At 44.6% G+C, this 20,476-nt stretch overlaps 1 protein-coding gene across 3 annotated transcripts in view; it reads right to left on the bottom strand.

Annotated features, from left to right (window-relative positions):
• The window catches only part of FNDC1 (fibronectin type III domain containing 1), a 100,699-nt gene that overhangs the window by 41,911 nt on the left and 38,312 nt on the right, over nucleotides 1–20,476 (bottom strand). For all 3 annotated transcript variants that reach the window (XM_081250946.1, XM_081250947.1, XM_081250948.1), the window contains 6 exons: nucleotides 13,125–13,331; nucleotides 8,424–8,522; nucleotides 6,796–6,913; nucleotides 4,675–4,862; nucleotides 3,849–3,956; nucleotides 988–1,176 (listed from right to left, as the gene is read on the bottom strand). In XM_081250946.1, the coding sequence (XP_081107072.1) occupies nucleotides 988–1,176; nucleotides 3,849–3,956; nucleotides 4,675–4,862; nucleotides 6,796–6,913; nucleotides 8,424–8,522; nucleotides 13,125–13,331 (909 nt within the window). The remainder of the gene's footprint in view (nucleotides 1–987; nucleotides 1,177–3,848; nucleotides 3,957–4,674; nucleotides 4,863–6,795; nucleotides 6,914–8,423; nucleotides 8,523–13,124; nucleotides 13,332–20,476) is intronic.

Raw genomic sequence — 20,476 nt, 5'->3', positions numbered from 1 at the left:
TCTATACTGAAAGCTATACAGGGACGTGTTGTGTGTAATTTTCAAATGACTGGGGCGAGCTACAAATTTGTAATTTTTGAGGCATGACAAAGAGTCCCCTATTCCACATAACATGTCCTTACTTGCCTTTTTCTTGCTTAAAATCCCTTTTATAATGGATACATTTGTAATCCCACAATAAAGCCTAAAATAAAAAGACCCCTGGGGTAGGCAAAACATTATATTACGTGTACCCTATAATTTACCCTTTATTGAGAGCAGGATGGAATGCGGGAAGGGATGCTGTAAGGGGAGAAGGACTTATATAGCAATGGGGGATCCAGAGAGAGCAAACTTCATCTATTTCAGGTTTTTTAAATGATAGAACTGTGTAATAATGCAGTATACTGTGGATCCTCACAGCATATAATGAAGGAGAAAGCTCCCAATATCTGGTGTAAATGTAGACAAGCAGGAAAGAAAACACAGTCCAGAAACACCCCACTCCAATTTTGGTTTTTGTTAACCTGCTGGAGTTTGATACTGAGCAGATAAACAAGGTAACTGAAATTCTTCTGAGTAAGGTTGCACCCCAAAATAATGGCATACAAACGATAAAAATTTTATGTGCCATTTATTCATTAAAATGAACTAAAAATGTCACATTCTGCCTGTAAAAATGTTCTTTCCCTGTCATCATAAACCCCAAATTACACAATGATATGAGATGAATCACATAATGAATATATTAGTCACATAATTACTACATAATTCATAATTACTATTATAATAGTAATCAATGTTATTAGCCATCAATAACATTTTAGCATTTGGGGAGACCAATTTCTAAAGGGACCACAAAAATATTAGAGACATCAATAGGGTACCTTAACCCCAAAATTCATCAACAGAGCAGTTCTAAACCCAAGAGCATGATTCAAAGTAACACACCACAATTAGCAGTAATGAAGAGAGAGAAAAAGCCACAAATACACAATGCTTACTTACTTGTTGGCAGCGCGACAATGAAGGCTTTGGAATGAGGCCCCAATCCTCTCCTGTTTGCGGCCCGGATTTTGAAAAGATAGCGTTCCCCAGGCTGCAGACCATCCACTAGGGCAGAAGTAGTCTCTCCAGGATAGGTGAGGGACTTTGCTCCAAATGGTTTGAGAGCCGGGGCGTATGAAAGAATGTATTCTGAAATGATTTGGCAGACGGTTGGAAGGAGGAAACTGAAAACAGTCCTGTGTCCAGGAGACAGACTGTATGGGCAGGATGAATTAGAACGTGCATTACTAAAATTAATTCTCTAGCGATGCACGCCAAGTCAGTAGCTGGAGCATAAAGACACAGTAGAAGGTGAACTGGTAATTCAATCAGGCTACCAGACAGGCCTGCGGGGTCAGTCAGCTGGCAACTTTCCATTTACAGCAAACTAAATATATGGACCCCAGGAGGCCAGTCTTCATACATTTACCAAAAATATTTACCCTTGTGTTTGGGTTTTTTCTTCATTGTGTTTATTTACTAATTTACTATGACAGGCTGTATGCAGAAGACATGAAACCACAGGAAAAAAGATGACAATTCCTAGGAACTGATTCTGAATAGCTGCTGACACCTCTAAGAGTTCCATTTTATTAATCTGGGCTATCTGCATTTGTGCATTAAACCAGATAAATTCCATATTTGGAATATAATTTCACTTTTGTAGGAATTACGAAAGTTCTTAATATATTCGGATAAAGATTTTTCACAGTATTTAAAGCTGGGAGGAAACGTTGCTGAGTCACGGATTTATGTGATGTTTAATGTCTCCATCCTTAATTGGCTATATCGATAAACATATAATGCCCTGGGCCTTTGAAAATCATAGCAAATTCAGTCCAAGGGACTAATATATCTCTATGCTTAAATGGAAATACTGCAACATAAGGAAGCCACATTTTAAAGCATAATTTTCACCCTCAACTAAAAACTGCCTATTTTCCTGCCGATGAACTCAAGATTTACAAAACTTATCAAATTAATATGAGTAGGAGCTAACCAAGAAAAATAATTTAAATTACAGAATGACCAAGCAATTACCATACTTCCTAGGGGAGCATGGATGATCTTTCCTTTTCCCTAAGCTCTCATCTTTAAAAAGTACATTTGTCTGAAAAACAAAAAACAAGAAAAACCAGCATTCTTTTCTCATTGAAAATGAACAAACTAGTCATTTGTGGTGGTCAAAAGTAAGAATTCAAAGAACCCACTGTCTACAAAATTTTGTAATTCTGATATTTTTTTTTTGTGGATTCAATTCATCTGGAAAAAATTTAACCATGTCAAAGTATATCCTTCTATTATGTTTTCTATTTCTCAGGCATAAAAAATGCCCCAGGATAATTATGAATTTACAATCCTACCACTACGACCTTTAGGTTAGTGAGGTACATGAGTTCTTTCGGACATAAAAACTCAGTAGCTATTTATTACTTCTGGCAATATTTAATTGACTACCAGGGAGCTTCTTTTGCCAAAGAGCTATAAATATAAACTAAGATGTGGGAAAGAGGAAAAAAATAAGTGGCATGGTAATAAGGTCACCAAAAGAGCAATAACTTTTTTTTAATAACTTCATAATTTTTTTATAAAAAAGGTAGTCAGCTAAAACATGTCTTTATTCGAGTTTCAGAAGTCTTTTTAGCATCACAATAATGATACAGAAGCCAATGTTCAAACTGTCATAAAAAGAACAATTAAAAGGGGGTATCCTAACTATTTTTTCTCTTCATTTGTTTCTGATTTATTCCACTGAAAAAAATGAGCAAGAATAGTACAATGTATTCTTTAAAAACGTGGGAAGTGAGAAAGCATTAAGTTTAGAAAATACTATCCTACCTCTACCTTCCGTAATTTCTACCGTTCAGTGAAAAGATATCCTTGTAGGTCAGAAAAGATAACTTACAGTTGACTATAAAACAGAACCACCCAACTTCTTCAATTAAGAAATTCTCAAAGACGATCAGTGATAATTTTCTGAATTTTCTTAAGCTTACACAAACTTTCCATATTATAGTTTTCTTCCAAAATCAAGCAACAGTAAAAAGTAGCCTTAGAGTACATTTGTATAGGTGATGACAGGGGAACCCTCAACACCACCGTTTTAAGTGTCTCCAGATAGACTTCCAAAAGGTTCTTAAATGTTTTTACATTAAAAAGAAATTATCTGCGCTTTTATTTAATGTTCTCAACAGACTATTTTAATATTTAGTTGTGGATATTCTATGCTATTTTCATTTTTTTTAATCTGTAGTATTTTTTTCTATTTTAAGGTCATATTTTCCTCAACCAGCCCCCCACCCAAAATCAATTGTTCAAAATGATGACAAATAGGGAAAAAGTCTATTTAACATTTTATTTTATTACTTGATTTTCAAGCCCATTAAATATTTATAGTCCCGTTCGAGACATTTATGGTCCCATGGGACTTCTGCTCACTCCTACCTGCCATGATCTTACTGGCACCATGAAAAGGCCCACAGCGTGAAAAACAGGGTGTCATTTTGTTTGGTTAAAGGTTATGATGTCACATCCATACAATTAAAAACAGCCCTCTTGATAATAGCATCAAAATACCTGCATAGAGGGAAGATGAAGAGTCATCCTCATGATGACCTGGGTCTTACTGACAATGAAAATCCCTCATGAAATACCCTTGTCCATTTCATTAGCACCCCACATAGGTATGTTGCTTCCCTGTTGCTTGTGCAGTCACCAAGCCTGCGATTAGAACCAGTTTTTATCAGAGTCAATGGACACAGCTCTCTTTGGGGTATTTCACTCTCACGTGCTTCTTATACTTTAAGTAATGAGGTTCCTACCTTTCACTTTCCCCTCGGTCTCAAGCAGTGCATCCCAAGCTACAGTGACAGCCGTAGGTTTGCCATTGACTGGCCAGACGGTTAAATTTTCAGGAGCTGTGGTAGGAGCTACAAAAGGACAAGGATCCAAAGTTTAAAAGTGCCCTTATGGGTATTCTAAAAGTAAATGACACGTGGTCCCTACATACACATTTTTTATTGCAGAGCTACTGTGTTAATTTTTATTGTACACGAGAGAAAATTCTCCACTTGCTCTTTGTGTGACTTATATCAGTTTTACCAACTCATATAGTAAGGTTAGACATACAGAGGGAAAGGCTTTTAGGAATTCAGAATTTCCCTCGTTGCTGAATATTGAAATATACAAAGAAGATGAAAATCCAAAAGTTTCAACTTCTTTTGAATAAGGTTTCTAAAGACACAGTTTAAAAGAAAATAATTGTAGTCTTAAATATAGAACAAATTTCTCCCCCCAAATCAAACACGACCTCAGCCTTAAAAGAGAAGAGTCTCTCCTCTATTCTAGAGCCATGTGTTGTCCAGGGGCACTCACACATACAGTGGGGATTTATGGAGGCTCCACGTGGTTTTAATGTGCTCCACATGTCAGAATAACATGCTCATGAAAATAGCCAGCGAAGAATACAACATGGACCCAAGGAAACTTGTGTTCATACATAGAAACGCTTCCAAAATTTAGGGTTAATGTTACTTTGAAAAATGCCTCTGCTGCCCTTTATCACTACTGGCGTCTTAAACTGTCTTTAAATCTTCTTTTAGTGGTAATTCCCAAGTTGAAAGTCCAAAGGCCATTTTGAATACAGACCAGATTCTGGTGTTCTCTGGAAGACAGATGTACTCCATTTGCCGTCTCGTTCACCCTGTGAGATGCGGACTGCAAATTCATACATGGTGTCTGGAATCAGGTTCTCTATCAGCACTCGTCTGTTGGAGACCTGCTTGTAATCCCACCTTGCGGACTCCCCCTTTTCTCGGTAGCGCACAGTGTACTGTCTGTAAGAAAATGCAAGGCAACAGCACACCCCTCTGACCAATTCTCTGCACCTGAACACTGGATTCCTTGACGTTTTCCCTTCCCCACAGTGATGACTTTTGGAGGTAAGTAGAGAAATCAAAGAGGAGAAAATTCTAAACTTTTGACTTTGTTACTGGCTCAAAGATCTACTTAAGTTCCAGGGAGATGTGTCTACAATAGCCCAGAAGAGATGGACCTTATTGTCTTTTCAACACCAAAATGTCTTATTGCTCAAAAGGTCAAGCAGCGATTAAAAGGAAGGGATGGAAGGGAGACTGTTTTTCTGAGGCAAGGGCCTTATTAGGGGTGTGTGTGTGTGTGTGTGTACACTGTGTGTAAGACGCAATATTAAGAACCAGAACTGGCCCAAAGTACCTTGGCTCTCCAGAAAAGAAAGACAAGAAGACTCATTTCATGCCAAAGCAGGCATGTTTTCTATAAGTTCTATAAGGAAAGGCACCATGTGGTTTTGAGTAGACTTATTACCATGAGATGGAACAAAAATGTGTAACAGAGCAGGAGAGAGGCGCTTATGAAAGGAACTCTGCTGTGTGATTATCAGGCAGAGAAGTACGGTGTGACCCAACATGGTCATACTGGGCAATCCCCGACATAAGACATCCTCAACACTTGACATTAAGAGTTGCAAATGACATTTACTGCACTGCTTTTCTAAGAAGTTTTCTTTGTGGCCACTTTACAGTAGAAAGCATTTGATGCATTAAAAGTGTGCTATTCATTACGATATTTAATTAGTTAGGATAAGACTTCAGTTGCAGACACAGCATACCAATTTGCAATAAAAGTTCTGCTAAGAAAACTCAAGCCCTCTTGTTTTCATCAAGATGTTGGAAATCAAAGTCCAGTGGTAATCAGGAACACTTCATGTTGAGGGAGGCCCTATGGCTTGGGAGAGAATCACTATGCATTTTCTGAGGTCTTTGACAAGAAGCAGATGTCTTTTTTTTACTAGCAGACAGTAACAGAAGCTCTATCTAGTACAAATAATATATCTAATACATATCCAATGTATAATATCTCTCTATATAATATATATCATATACACACACGCACACACACTCAGCATTATATTCCATTCATCTTCTAAAGTATAATCACTTTTCCTGGTTGCAAATAGGTTCAAAAATTAATACATAGTGACTAGACCACCAAATCTTTGGCTTTCTCTTGGCTATGTACACTACTTAGTCATTTAACACACAAAATTTTTGTGACTCTGTTAATCTACCACTAACTAGAAATGGCATTCACCAGTGGCCTTTTTAGCACAAAAATTATTTTAACCTTATGGTTTTTCCTCCATTGCTATTGCAAATGAATGTAAAAACCAGAATAGCATAAGATCGTGGCTTAAGACAAAATATGTGCACTTTGTTACACACAGAGGAGCTGGACAGGAAGCAGTGCAGTGTCCGAAGACTGTCTAAAGAAGAACCACTGTGTGCAAGGCATCAGACAGACGTCCACCACTCTACATAGGACCCTTCCTGCTGCCGCTCTTCCCAGATAACAGGAAGACGGTAAGACTCCTCCCAAGATGGACCCACATCCCCTGTGCGTGAACAGAACATTCATGAGACAAAGCAAAACACAACTGGGGGCAAAGAAAGAAACAGAATCTAGGAGAATACCAAACACAAGTTAAGACTTTGAACACATGAGAGGTGAGGTCCTGCTGTGTGTCTTACACAAATCTGATTTGTGGGCAATGTGTACCACACTCGAGATTAGCTAGACTGTCATACAACAGTCTACCCATCAGCTACGAAAGAGGTCAGCGTTCACATATGTCCAAAAATACAATCGTTCAAATAGATACACATCTCTTCAGGGCCGGAAAAACCATGTCTCTCATATAGAAAATAAAGACAAAGAAAGAAGGAAAGGTACCTTGATGCAACAGCTTTCTTCTGTTTTTCCAAAACAGGATCCACCCAGGCTACCAGCACAGATTGGGACGATATTACCCGGACATTGATGTCTTCAGGTACATCCAGTTCATCCTCTTCTGCAATGACAGTTGTGCACATGGAAAGGCTGTCCCCAACAGTAGGCTCTGCCCTGAGTCCCTCTGGTCCCCAGAGTTTATTTTTTTAATTGCTTATGCTTGAGGTAGATAAGATGAAATGAATAGAAAGTCAAGCAATTATTTGACTGGTCAATGCAGAAAACCCCAAATCCCCACTCTTCCTCTTCTTAAACACATTCTAAGCTGCCTAACTCAATCGACGTAAGAAGAGTAGCACAAAAGGAGGTGTTTTGCCCTTGGTCAGAGATACTCCAAATCACTCAGCGTTTTCTCAATATACACTGTGAGTTTCTGGGAAATAATGCAATTTTTACAGGAGGCAAAAGTTTAGGGGAAGAAAGGGTCAATTCAGAGCATTTCCTGGGCAATCATGGCATGAAATAAAAATTCTAGCTCAACGATTGCACAAGTCACATTGAGTCCAAGGTCCTCACAATTTAGAATCTGTGATTCCAAGGCAGATTAAAAGTAATACCCAGACAGAAAAGAGAATTCAGTTTGCCAGTTTCCAGTGGAATACAGTAAAGTCACAAAGTTTATAGTTTTTGTTCAATCTGTAACACTGAGACTCACAAGATGTCTTCAGTTTTGCTTTTAGTCTCTTGGAATTTTGGGGGTTTTTCATTTGTTTTGTGTTTTTCTTTTCATCTTTCAGGGATCATGTTTCAAAAGGATGTGGCTTTCAGTACAAGTAGGGGAAGGTGGAAATATGTAGCCTGTTAGAAAAGTGATACAGGGACTTCTTCTGGAGCAGCAATTAAAGAATTTAAAAAGTGAAACAACATACATGTGGGATTTTTCTTATACAACGTACCATTATAATAATTATCAGTATTAAAGTATAATATATAGATATATGCTATATTGTATAATTCAAATAAATTGTGAATTCATGAAAATCATTACGCTGTAGGTTCCCTCTTTAAATTAAGGCACATGATCCAGAAAAGGTATATTTAATTTGTTACTATATGATTGATATAAAAAATATCTGTTGAATGGATGTGGAAAAAAGTATCCCTTAGTAAGTAACCAATGATCAGGCTACCAGCAAGACACTATTACAGTTTTTCTCACTCTTCTCAATGCGATTTTTAGGCAATTTTAGCTGAAATAAAGTGTGAGTGCGTCTCTTGCATGCTGCCCCCTCCACACCTACTCTTCTTTCTCTCCCTTTGTTCCCAGTCTCTCACCAAGGGCAGCTTATGCATGGATCAGACTGCGCCTGTTAAATGGAATAAATGCTTGGCACTCCTATCATGACAGATCTGAAGCCATTCAAACATACACAGAGATAGATTTCATCACAAGAACACTCTAGCCTCTGAGTAGAAAAGAAACACACATGCCTCCAAAATGTGACCAAGTCTGCCCTGCTGTTTCCTTTTATACTCAATAAAATCCATGTGCATTGTCGCTCAGCCAGCATCATTTAGAAACAAACAAGCCCTAGACCATGGCTTGACCAGACGCGTCCTTGGAGACATACCTGAAATCTTCCGCTTTGTTAGGGCAGCCCTGTAGACGGGCTGACTCTGACCCCGGGAGTTCAGGGACTGCAGTGAGACCACGTACACTGACTCGGAGGCTGTGGACCAACAAGCAAGGGATGAGGTTCTGCAGCTGGTTTTCTGGAAAGCACACCCTTGCTCATCTGTGTTCCTCCCCCTTTACCTTCTCATCTCTCTTGGGCATTCCTACTTATTCAGGACAACTACAGGTGAGACCAAGAACTGTAGGAACTAAACTCAAAAAGAACACGATTTATGTCAGGAAATGTGGAAGGGATTTTTACCTATAATTCCTGAAAAATGGGTTTCTAGCTCATTAGCATCAAAGAAAGATGAACAATGTTTAAAAAAGAAATGAATGGAATATTTACCCACACAATTCCCTAATTTTTTTTTACCTCCAAATATAGAGGAGGGAATGACCCTGTTTTTATTTGTCATCAAAAAGAAGGGAGAGAGACAAGAAGAGCCAGTGCACCAGGCTTGCAGCCCGGATGGGATGCTGTGCCCTTCGAACTGAAATCCTCAGAACGGGGTCTCCGAAGATTAGCTAAGGGCAAATGGAAGAGTTTAAATTCATCCTTTATTTCTGGATTGTTCTTTCAGTTAGTTCACCTCCACCCCACCCCCCAAATTGTGCATTGGGCCCACTAATGTCCAACTTACCCGAGACCTGAAAACTTTATTTGGAAACAAATTACAATAATGAACTAAAACTTACAACTCTCAAGTGCTATGGAATCACGGAGTCTGAGACCCCAGTGAAACCTTGGCTAGCTTCCAATTTGACCTTCTTAGTTTACAAATAAGGACACAAAGCCATAAAAATGGATTGATTTGCCTGAGGTCATACACCTAAAAGGACTCATAATCTTCCCTAAATCTAAAGTTGCTAATGCCCAACCCCAGGTTCTATCGACCTAGTTTCCTGTAACAGCCTTGATCAATTCAAGAATAAAAATGAGGCAACCTGACATACTTCTAACGCGGATAGTTATATCATCAGGTAGTACCTCAGCACATTAACAAGGTGGCACTAAGACCCTAAAGGAAACTTCTAACACTCGTGTTATGCCTGCAGGAATTGCAAACTTCCATATGGCAGTGGGAAAATAAACCTGTCATTTTTACAAACAGCATGTCAAGTTAAACATAAAAGGAGACCCATGCTCAAAAACACTCACACTGAGAGCCCTGTTTATGTAAAGTAAACTTCTGTAGTCTAATCACATTTCAAGGGAAGGGGCAATACTTGACAACCTGCTCCTTCCCGTGTGTGTGTGTGTGTGTGTGTGTGTGTGTGTGAGAATACACACACACATAGGGCAGGTGAAACTCATACTGTGACATGAATAAATTAGTTAGACTGAGGCTCTCACATCTTATTCTGTCAGAGAATTTTGAAATATATGTTTTACAAAAGGGAAGAATCGAGTTTGTAACGCCTGAATTCATAGAACATCAAACTGAGCTTCTCAACACTGGAGTCCTTTCAGGTCTGTTCATTTCTTGCTGCTATTGGCAAGTACACCAAATGTCCACAAAGGAAACACTCTGCCGTTCAACACAACCCAGGAACGTGTCTAAGTAACTAAATGTGAAAAGCAGTGGCTTATCATTGATCAGGAACCACCAAGAAAAGAATAATTTCCCATGACTGACTCTTTTACGTATCTGCGATGCATCTCTTAAAGTTCTTGGATTTGCTGAACGCCCAGGTTCTTGACTTGCTGTGCTCTCCAAGTCAGCTGGGCCCGAGATGATCTCGAAGGAACAGTCTACACGGCAGTAAACTGTAACAGTGGTTTCACACGTACTGGGTCTAGTCTCTGTGCTGCGTTAAGCGTTGCACATCAATTCTTCATTTAGTGCCAACAAAGCCCCACGAGGAAGCTACTCTCATTGTACCCCTTTCACAGCTGAGGAACCAGCTCAGTGGGGTGAGATGACCCCAAGGTCCTGGCCTAAATGCAGGACTGGTCTCACACCCAGCTCTGTGTGGCTCCAAACCCCAGGCTCTTACTAATGCAGGTGAGGAGGGGCGGGGCCCAGGGCTCACCGGGCACTGACCCCGGGCCTGAGAAAGTCCCTGACAGCTGGGTATGCACCAGTCCATCTCTTTTTCATAGAAATATAATAAAGACACCGTGGTATAATAGCACACTTCTTTCTGTGCTCCTGATGATTGAATAAAGGGCAGAAATAAAATTTCCAAAGTGATGGTAGCATCACCAGCCCAGGGACCACAGGACCCCAAGTCCCAACCCTCCCTGTCAGAGCCACCATTTTCGCTCACTTCCCAACCTCGGTGTAACGTGGCAGAAACTACTTCGGAAGGTCCGTGGAAACTTTCTGAAGGACTCCAAATGCACACCTGCTCATTCTTCATTACTGTCCGGCTCCCACCTCACCTGGGCTGGCTACCTCCTCTCCCTCTGTATTCCCATGCCCCCTGGGACTCCTTTGACCACAGGATTCAACACTGGCGCCCTCCCTCCCCCCGCAGAAGGCCCAGAGCTTCCTGCCTCTGGTGCCTGCTTTTCCCTCTCCAGCTGCTTTCACAACGGTGAGCACTACGCACTCTGGGTACCGTCTGCCCTTGTGAGGGACCGCCGGGGAGCTGGTACCCAGCATGATGCCTGACATGGAAGATGCCCAGGAGGACATGTTTAATGAATGACTCCGAGGGCAGGGTTTCTGCTGACAGGACCACAGGCCCACCACTTTTCTCCACGTTTCCTTAACATTTGGCCATTCCTTGCAGTACCACACTTTCAACGGCATCTTGGTCATCAATGGAATTAAAATCCTATGCAGGGGCTGCCCTGGTGGCGCAGTGGTTGAGAGTCCGCCTGCCGATGCAGGGGACACAGGTTTGTGCCCCGGTCCGGTAAGATCCCACATGCCGCGGAGCGGCTGGGCCCGTGAGCCATGGCCGCTGAGCCTGCGTGTCCGGAGCCTGTGCTCCGCAACGGGAGAGGCCACAGCAGTGAGAGGCCCGCGTACCGCAAAAAAAAAAAAAAAAGAATGCAAAACTAGTGACTACTTATCTGCTGATATCCTGGGTAGAATTTGGCCTGAATCACCAAAACAGAGCCACTTAACCTGCACAGTACAACCACTCAAGGCAAGGGGTAGGCCCAGGAATGAATGAATGAAGAGTCCCCAAATTATTCTGTGGCTCCAGGTGCTGAGCCTCTAGCTCTGGGTCTCACTGCTAATACTGAAGTCAGGCTTCACGAAGCACGGACAGCTCGGATTTCTCCATTCGCTCCCACGATCCCTCTTGTTTCCGTGCGGCTTTGGAGCAGACAGGTAGCTTGTCTCTTCTGGCTGGAAAAAGTCTGGAGTCTATTTTGAGGCTTCAATGCCATGCCTGGCTCACCGCTGCCTGTGCCACCACATGGAGACCCCATAAAGCCCACAGAACGCCAGGCTGACCCTGTGCCATGAGCACCCAACAGACTTTTCCAACAGTGGGTGTGTGAGCAGAGCAGCGAAGGTAACTTCGGAGAATCTTCCAGGGAGCGAGTCCAGCCTGGCCTCCTGCTCGGTGTCTCCACCAGCTCAAATCTGCCCAGGTCAGCCTCCAGCCCCTCACTGTGTAGGCTGGGAGCCAAGCCACGCCTGATGACCGTGTCGTGAAGAGACCCTCGTTCCCACTGGAGTCCTGGGAAGGCCCAATAAATCACACCCTCTTCCTTGCCTGAGCACTGATCTAATTAGAAAGTGAACAAGAATAAGCAGTGGAGGCCAAACTATCTATGGCTCGTACAAACTAAGCTGGAGAACACGGGGCAGGTGTACGTTCTAACACCAAAGCCCAGAGTCAGACAGACCTTGCTGCCCCAGGAGCCCTGGGCCCTCCACAACTCGAGCACAGAGGGGCAAAACAGAGTGTGTACTCTGCAGCCTGGCTTCCCCCAGAGGACACGATAGGGAGGGACCGGGCCACGCTTGCCCGGCGCCTCCTGCCAAACTCATCACGCAGGTAAGGGGGCATGAGGGAAGGGAGAAAAGCAGAAGTGTTGCATGAGTGTTGCAGTGTCTCCACCCCCAAGGAAGCGCCAGGCGTGAGGGATCATTGCTGCGCCCCTGGGAACGTGGTCCGGGTCCACCGTCCAGGCCTATCGAGGAGCAAGGCCAGCAGAGATCAGGCCTGGAACCAAGCAACCAAGCACATAACCTCTCCCGGTCACAGCCTCCATGGCCTGTGCTTTGATGCTTCCTTCACCCAGTGAGCGCTTGCAAAGAGGAAGGAGGGCAGGCTTGGTCCGCAGGCTCCATCAGCTGCCACCACATTTCATCTCGATGGGACGCAAGGTCCAGTATCCCAGGATCTAAGACGCAGCTTAGAGAGCAAAACAATGAAAGCAGAGCTGTGATGGAAAAGCATGAGCCCCGCCCCCTCACGTCCAGAAAAGTGACCCAGTGCAACTGGGTCCGGAAGCCGCTGAAGGGCACTTGCTGGGCAGCCCTGTCCCACCACTAACAGAAGGTGGGAAGAATGGAGGCATGGACAGAGGATAGAACAGAGAATGAGCTTCTGAATAACTGTTAATACCTGGAAGATGAACGTTACAACTGGAATACGACGCTCTGTCATGAACAGGCTTCAAAACCTTAAAATGACAGCCAACATCATTAAAACATCGAATAGCAATGAACATGAAACTCACCTAGCTTTTTAATTTCGTGTGTTCGCTCATCCCTCGTCAGTGGAACATAATTCATCTTCCGGCCACTTTCTCCATAGCCCAGAAGGAAGCCCCGTGATCTGCGTGGACTCTTAGCTCCAGACAGGTGAGGCGCCTTCCACGCCACGGACAGCTGGTCGTTGGAGGAGCGGACTCGGACCCGCAAGGGCTTGTTGGGCACGTCCTTTTCTTAAAGAGGACATGACACAGAGAGCATTAAACAGCACACCCTGCAGCTCACCATCAAGGATGGAAAGCATATCCAAAGACCGGCCACCACAATGAGCAGTTGGGCTTAAAACATCCATTTTTGGTAACCAGTTCTAGTAAGAACATCCTTCCCCCAAGGGCATCGACACTCCGTGTCCACGTTCTTCCCCACACTGCACACGGAGAGATCTCAAGGACTCAAAGTGAAAACATACTGTGTGTGAGACTGCCAGCCAGAAATCTTGGATGTTTTACAATGTTCCTTTTCATCTATTTCCTCTTGCCCCCTTAAAGCCAAAACTATATATCTTCTAGTGAAAGCAAAAGGTCAGCGTGAAATACAGCAAACACTTTCATGCTATTTTTAACTGCCCTCCTGGAAGCTTTTCCACTATACAGTTGAAAAAAAATGGGCTTTCCTTGTCTTTATGGCGAATCACTAAGAACTAAATACCGCTTTCTGGTCTTGATCTTAATTTCTCTTACATGTCCAAGTCTTGCCCCTTCAGACAAACCCAGCTGCTATTCCCCATGTCTGTTGTTGCCTTCCTGCTAAATGAATCCATTTAGAGAACTCTTCTTACTAAACTGAAAATCTCAAGAATCGCTCTAGGGACTTCCCTGGTGGCTCAGTGGTTAAGACTCCATGCTCCCAATGCAGGGGGCCCGGGTTCGACCCCTGGTCAGGGGACTGTATTCCACAGGCACGCTGCAACTGAGACTCAGCACAACCAAATTCAAAAAAAAAAAAAAAGGCATCTCTCTCACTGTTAACATTCTCAAGGCAAGGCATTCCAGTGGCCAATACTTAGTGTTCAACGTTTTGTTTTTACATCAACTTAGAGCTGATAAGCTTGGGAACAAGGGCTATGGACCATGTGACAACTACACTGCCTGGTTCTGACAGTGGGTCACATTCTAGCCCTTTCTGGGGATCCAGTTACCTAATGAGTTTCTGTATATCAACCCCGCCATCAGTTCTGACTAATTTTATTAAACTGGAAATTCCCACCTAAGCTAACATTTCAACACTAAGACAAAATACAAAAACAAATGTTCTGAGTTAGTGAGTTTCAATAGCATAGTAAATAGCCATTGGAGATGGTTATTCCGAAAAGCCAGACACCTGGCTCCGATGTCTTGAATCGAACCAAAAGGAATATCCTTTTGGATATTAGCTGGAGCTATCTAATCAGTCACTGGGCACCGCCATTCCTAAAGGCTACTGAGAGAATATCATATAATGGTTCAACAAATATTTTCCCCAGTACACAAAGTAGGGATTACTGAGATTTTTTTTGTTTTTAATCCAATAATGTAGTCAATGAACTAACTACACAAAACTTTGTCTTGCACCCTGGTGATGTGAGCGTAACCACTTTCGCTGGGGTTATACTACAATTTCAATTTTATTCCAACTTCAGGGGTAGGCTCTCCATTTCAAGGTCTAGCCTCTATAAAAATTAGGGATCACCAAGCAATTACGGAAATGACAAATATGCTTATCGCTATAATTCAAAAGAAAATGATTTGCCCAAAGTGTTCAGTATCAATAGTCCAAGTCGTTAATGGCACAGCATTGATGAATCGAATGAGTTCCTGAATTAATCCTATGAGTTGATTACTCTTATGAGTTCCTAGTGGGAATCTCCTGTTATATACTCATAACAATGTGACATCCAGTGTTTCTAGAAAGGTACAGGCTGGCAAATCTTGTTAAGCGTTGTGGGTGACTGTGGACATGGATTTTCCCCATCAGCATGTGTCACTGCTGAACAGACTTTGTGTGGGGCGAGGGTAAGAATAGTTTTTTAAACACAAATAGGGAAAATATCTTGTAAAAACCATTTATGGAAAGCAAAATCTGGAAACGGAGCAGCATGTTTATTCTCAATGAAGCTTTGGTTTGGTTTTTGAAGTTAGCACATTTTTGGAGGACATTCCTCAGAACAAAATACACGACCGAGTTTAACTTTTCAGGAATGGAGTTTGTGTCATTTTCAGATTTATGCAAAGTTATAAAACGAACTTGACATGAGCCATAAGCAGGGGAACAGAGGTCGAGAGAAGAAATTTTAAAGGAAGCAAAAAACCTTGCTTCATTCTCTTTACATCTTCTAAGTCATGTTTCACTCTGTGTGCCCCCGATACAAACTATCCCCACCCACAAAACTGTTTTAACAGAAGCCCCTCTCACGAGTGATGCCACGGCCTCTCCGAGGTGAACCCCCTGCGGTGGGTGTTTGGTTCCAGAGTGTCCAGCTTTGGGCAGGGGTCAGGGCTATGTTTTTTTTAAAAGTCTATACGGTGAAAATGATCTCTGCCAACAACATACGATGCTTATTTTACTTTTAAGAAAAGCTCATACCTCCTCGAGGGAACCTCAGTGACGCGGGTGTGAGAAATGACTCCTGTTCAGGCTGCCACAGGCCATTTGCTCTGCCTGTTTTCCCAGTGGGACTGGCAGCTTCCCCCCAACCAACCTGGCGGCCACAGCCTATCTCCCCAGCAGCAGCAGTCAACGTGGTGGGTGTCCACGGTGCTATCACCGACGCGACCGGCCTCAGGGCTGCCCTGCACAGCTCTTGTTCTAAGGCCCCATGGGACACAATCACACTCCCCTCCATTGCAGAAGGCAGCCCATCAGCGTGGGACTTCTGGGATGATCTCCAGCAAAATGGGCAAAGCTACCGAAAACACATGCATGGGTCTCGCAGGAGTCAGCTGAAAAATAAATTACTGACCAGAGATGGCATTCCCCGCTCTGTGGCTCTGACCCTGTCCTGGGACCCTTCCAGCCTCCCATTTTACAGTGGAACCAGCGTCCGTGGAGAGAGCACTTTTACTGGGGGACCTTGGGGAGTGTCGTAGGGCTGGGTTCCAGGACAAACAGCTCTGACACTCAATAGCAAAACTCTGAACAAACAGTAAAAGGAAAAAGACCACTGGAATGCCCCAAAATGACAGGGTCCCCGAGGAGGAGGAAGGCGTGAGTTTCCAGGGACAAGGAGCTCGGTCCCAGACGGCACAGGTTTCTGCCTGAGGTCCTGACCCACGCCAGGCCCACTCAACGTCGGCCATGCCACCCCCTCGGACTGTACAGGCTTTCCCCCAGGCTCCAGCCTGCTGTCTAACCCTCCACTCCAGGGTTCGAGAACGAGGCGAGGCCTGCTGAGCAAGCTTTGGGAACAGGGCTGAGGCTAGTACAGCCACCCACACTGAGTCCTCCCTACAGCACCTCCCAGTCTGTCACGAGCTCTTGCATGGTTCATTTTAATTGTCCTTCCAACATTTCCCGGGTGAGTAGGATTGATGTCATAATCCCCACGAGAAAACTGAGGTTCGAGAGGTGAAGTAACAGACCCAAGGCCACACGGCTAAGTGCCAAGCAGCGACCTGTATTCAGCCACTGATGCCAAGTTCCCTTCTCGTCCACCTACGCCTCTTCCATTCATGCTTTCCCCTTACCCACGAGCCATCCCACCAAACACTCAACCTCTTCTGCTAATGAATGTGGGACAAGGGTTCTGAGCTGGACAGGCCCCCTTCCGAGTGAGAGCGTAATGCCTTGCACAGTAGGCATTACCTTTGCATGTATGCGTTTTTTTAAATGGATCAGACACTATACTCAGCAGGTAGCTAAGGAACCAGACAAGGCCCCTCCCCCAAGACTGTCCCAGACAACTGTCCCCAGACTGCGCAGAGGCCACTGACTCTGGAAACCAGAGTGAGGTGACAATGTCATCCCTCAACACACAGCCCTCCATCCTTCAAATCTCTGAGTTTAGAAAAGCCAACCACAATTTTTTTCAAGTACTTTCAAATTTTCCTTCCTTTAAAATTCTGGTGATACATACTTTCAACAGCTTTTATAGATCTTTTATAGATCATCTGGGAGTCCTCTTTTAAGCTGATGCGCACATGAAGAAAAACTATTCATATGGTTCAAATTCACTCGCAAGGAGATTGTCTGTTTTCTCTCAGCCGTATGTGATAGCCTCACAGAAGCCTTCTGAAAATTTTCTAATATATCCCTGTAAATCTTTTATCTTGAAAACAGGAAGTCACAATTGCCAAGAGTAGTCAAGTTCACATCCACCAGTGCCGAGTGTATTTTAAACTTGGCAGGACACACTCCGTCCATCACTCTGGGTACCACGTAGCCAGGTAGACGTTGCACAGAACGGGTTGATCACAGAAGAACTACAGTGATTACACACCGTGGTGGTGCAGCGGTTAGGAATCCGCCTGCCAATGCAGGGGACACGGGTTCTAGCCCTGGTCCGGGAAGATCCCACATGCCGCGGAGCAACTAAGCCCACGCGCCACAACTACTGAGCCTGCGCTCTACAGCCCGCGAGCCACAACTACTGAGCCCACACGCCACAGGTACTGAGGCCTGTGCACCTAGAGCCCGTGCTCTGCAACAAGAGAAGCCTCAGCAATGAGAATCCCGCGCACCGCAACGGAGAGTAGCCCCCGCTCGCCGCCACCAGAGAAAGGCCGCACGCAGCAACGAAGACCCAACGCAGCCATAAATAAATAAATGTATAAAAATAAATAAATAGAAGAATGTCTCTCCCGATTTGTATCGCCAGCTATGCAAATTGGCAAGAATTCTGAAACTGGAGGGAATTAAAATCTGTTTTTATCACAAAGAAAAAAATCCAAAATTCAACATGACGCTTTGCCCATTTACAATTCAATGCTAGTTAAACGTGTAGTTTCTGAACTAGGCTTCCGCAGGCTCAGAAGTAGGGGTCTGCATCTGAGTGTACCTCTCACTCCTGTGTGATTTTGAGAATCCTCCCGAACCTGAATTTCCTCCTCTCTAAACTAGCGTCTAGCACACTGGGTTTTGTAATCGAATCCACGTAAAGCATTTCACATCGTACTGGCATCTATGAAGCACACAGTAAGTGCCTGTTGTGTTTGTGGTCATGATAAAAATGAAATCACCCATTTATCAGATTCAGTGGGTGGATGGGTGGCTCCTTCCATAAAGTGAGCTGTGGGTGTATCACAAAGGTTTTCGTGATGCCTGACACACAGTGGGCACTAAAAACATGGGTTCCAAAGAACCAGACGTGAGTGAGCAAAAGAGACGGACTTATTGCCAAAGCCTCTACAAATATGAGGCTGTCTCCATCCAGGTGACTTTTTTTGCACCATAAATAGAAAGCACTGTCCATTGCCCTCATCAGCATCTCGGTTACCATCTGAACGGGTCCCTCCTCTTCATTGGTATAAAAGTACACGGCCACTGCTGTCTGGGACCGCTTTCCCTGGCCTGGTCTCAGCTAGCAGGACATCCTCGTTTTCCAGGAGAATGTGAGGGGTCACTCAGTCTAGAGCTTCGCAGAGTAAGTGGTCTGACCCACTTACGGACCAACCTGACTCCCACTGTGCTGACCTCCAAGATCTGAGAAGATGGTCCTTATCCTCATCCCGGGTGCCTTCCGCTCGCCCAGCCTCTGCCCCAGGCAGCCTCCCTGCCCTCCCCAAGCAGCAGATCTCAAGGCCACCAGGGACACTGGTCTGAGGGTGGGCGGGATTCCAGCCACGAGGCGCCGTCCTCAGGCTGCATTGCGCATCAGAACACCTGAGGGCTTGTGAAAACACACCCCCCTCCCTCGTCTATCTGTCTGGGTGAGATTCCAGAGCCTTGTATGTGCTTTTGATGAATAAGCATGATGAGGAAGTGGAGAGGGAGCAGGAGAGGGGGAGGGACGATGCGTCAGAGGGGGTGACGTGAGCTGTCTCAGCCGGAGGAGACAGACACGCGCTTTGCTGCCTTCACTGTGAGTCTGGGTCCCCTGCCCCCGACTTGGGGGCAGGTCAGCAACACCTCACAGCGTCTGTCTGCCAAGGGCTCCTTCTTCCTGGCTGAATTCTGACACACAATCCTCCTGCAACACGTCTGATGAGTCCCAAAGCTCTGCAGGACCTCCGTACATTTAACGATGTACCGACTTGCTGTCTATTCGGACAGGCCCAGCTATTTAACAAGGAGAAAGGAAATCTCGTGGCTTCATTTTGGAATAGCGTCTGTCAGAGCATCACCAACCTTCCTAATTTATTGGATCCCTACCACGTAAGTCATTTGACAAGCATCCTCACAATAACCCAATAAACACCCCACTGACAGACAATAAAAGTGAGGCTCAGAAAGATTAAGGGAGAATCTTGAAGCCGGGCAGCAAAAGGCACTAAGCTGGCATCGGAACCCAGGTCTGTTGGAGCTGTGGCCCTGGCTCTCTGCACTGTTATTCCGAAACTCACGGTGGCTGCAGTGTGGGCGTCGCCAGCAGCACGCTGTGGCCTAAGCGTGGCGCCTGTCTGGGACGAGGTCCCCCTCGGTGCTTCACAGACACCTCTGGTGAAGGACTGGTCTGCAGAGCCAGGCGTCACCATCTAAGACTTTCATGCCGTGAGCACCCCTGCTTCAGAAGATGCCAGCTAAGTTCCTTCCCGAGGGCCTGGCTGCTCTTCAGGGCAGGTGGGTCCATTTGTTCCGTCATGATCCACTCATCACACTGTTCCCCTGACATTCATCTGTGTTTCTGTCTCCGAGGAGCGACCATCTGATGAAGAGCCAAGTACTTGGGCAGCTACCCCGATGGCCTGGCTGCCTGACTCACCCCTGGACACCAAGGGGAGAATGAGTGTGACAGGCACACATCTCAACGTCCTTCAGAGACACCAGAACAGCACCCCTAAACCATCGCCTGGACTCAGTCCATCGCTGCTGCTTTTTGAGGGGTTGGGAGAAGAGAGAAGGTCTTGAAAGAAAAAAAAACCCTTGATCTCCCCTGAGCTAATCAATGTCAATTATGAATAATGTTAAGGATTGGGGAAGCCTTTTATAAAGCATTTAAAACTAACTTTTAATACAGACAAACTAAAGTGCCCTCGGTTTAAGATTTCTGCCGCCCCCTGTCCAGGTTTCACAGAGACTCCTCTTTCCTGCTTCCTAGGATCATTCAGGGACAGCCAGGCTGTCACCAGATGAGGAAGCCACAGGGAATCCTACTCAACGTGGGGTATAGAAAGGGACGGTGCAGTCAGAGGCCAAGCCCACAGGCTGGCACAAGGCTGCCAGCATCTGTGTCCCCAGTGGGGTC

This window comes from Mesoplodon bidens (assembly GCF_964165515.1).
Source record: "Mesoplodon bidens genome assembly, chromosome: 12".
Lineage (NCBI taxonomy): Eukaryota > Metazoa > Chordata > Mammalia > Artiodactyla > Ziphiidae > Mesoplodon > Mesoplodon bidens.
This window is presented reverse-complemented; position numbering and strand designations above follow the sequence as displayed.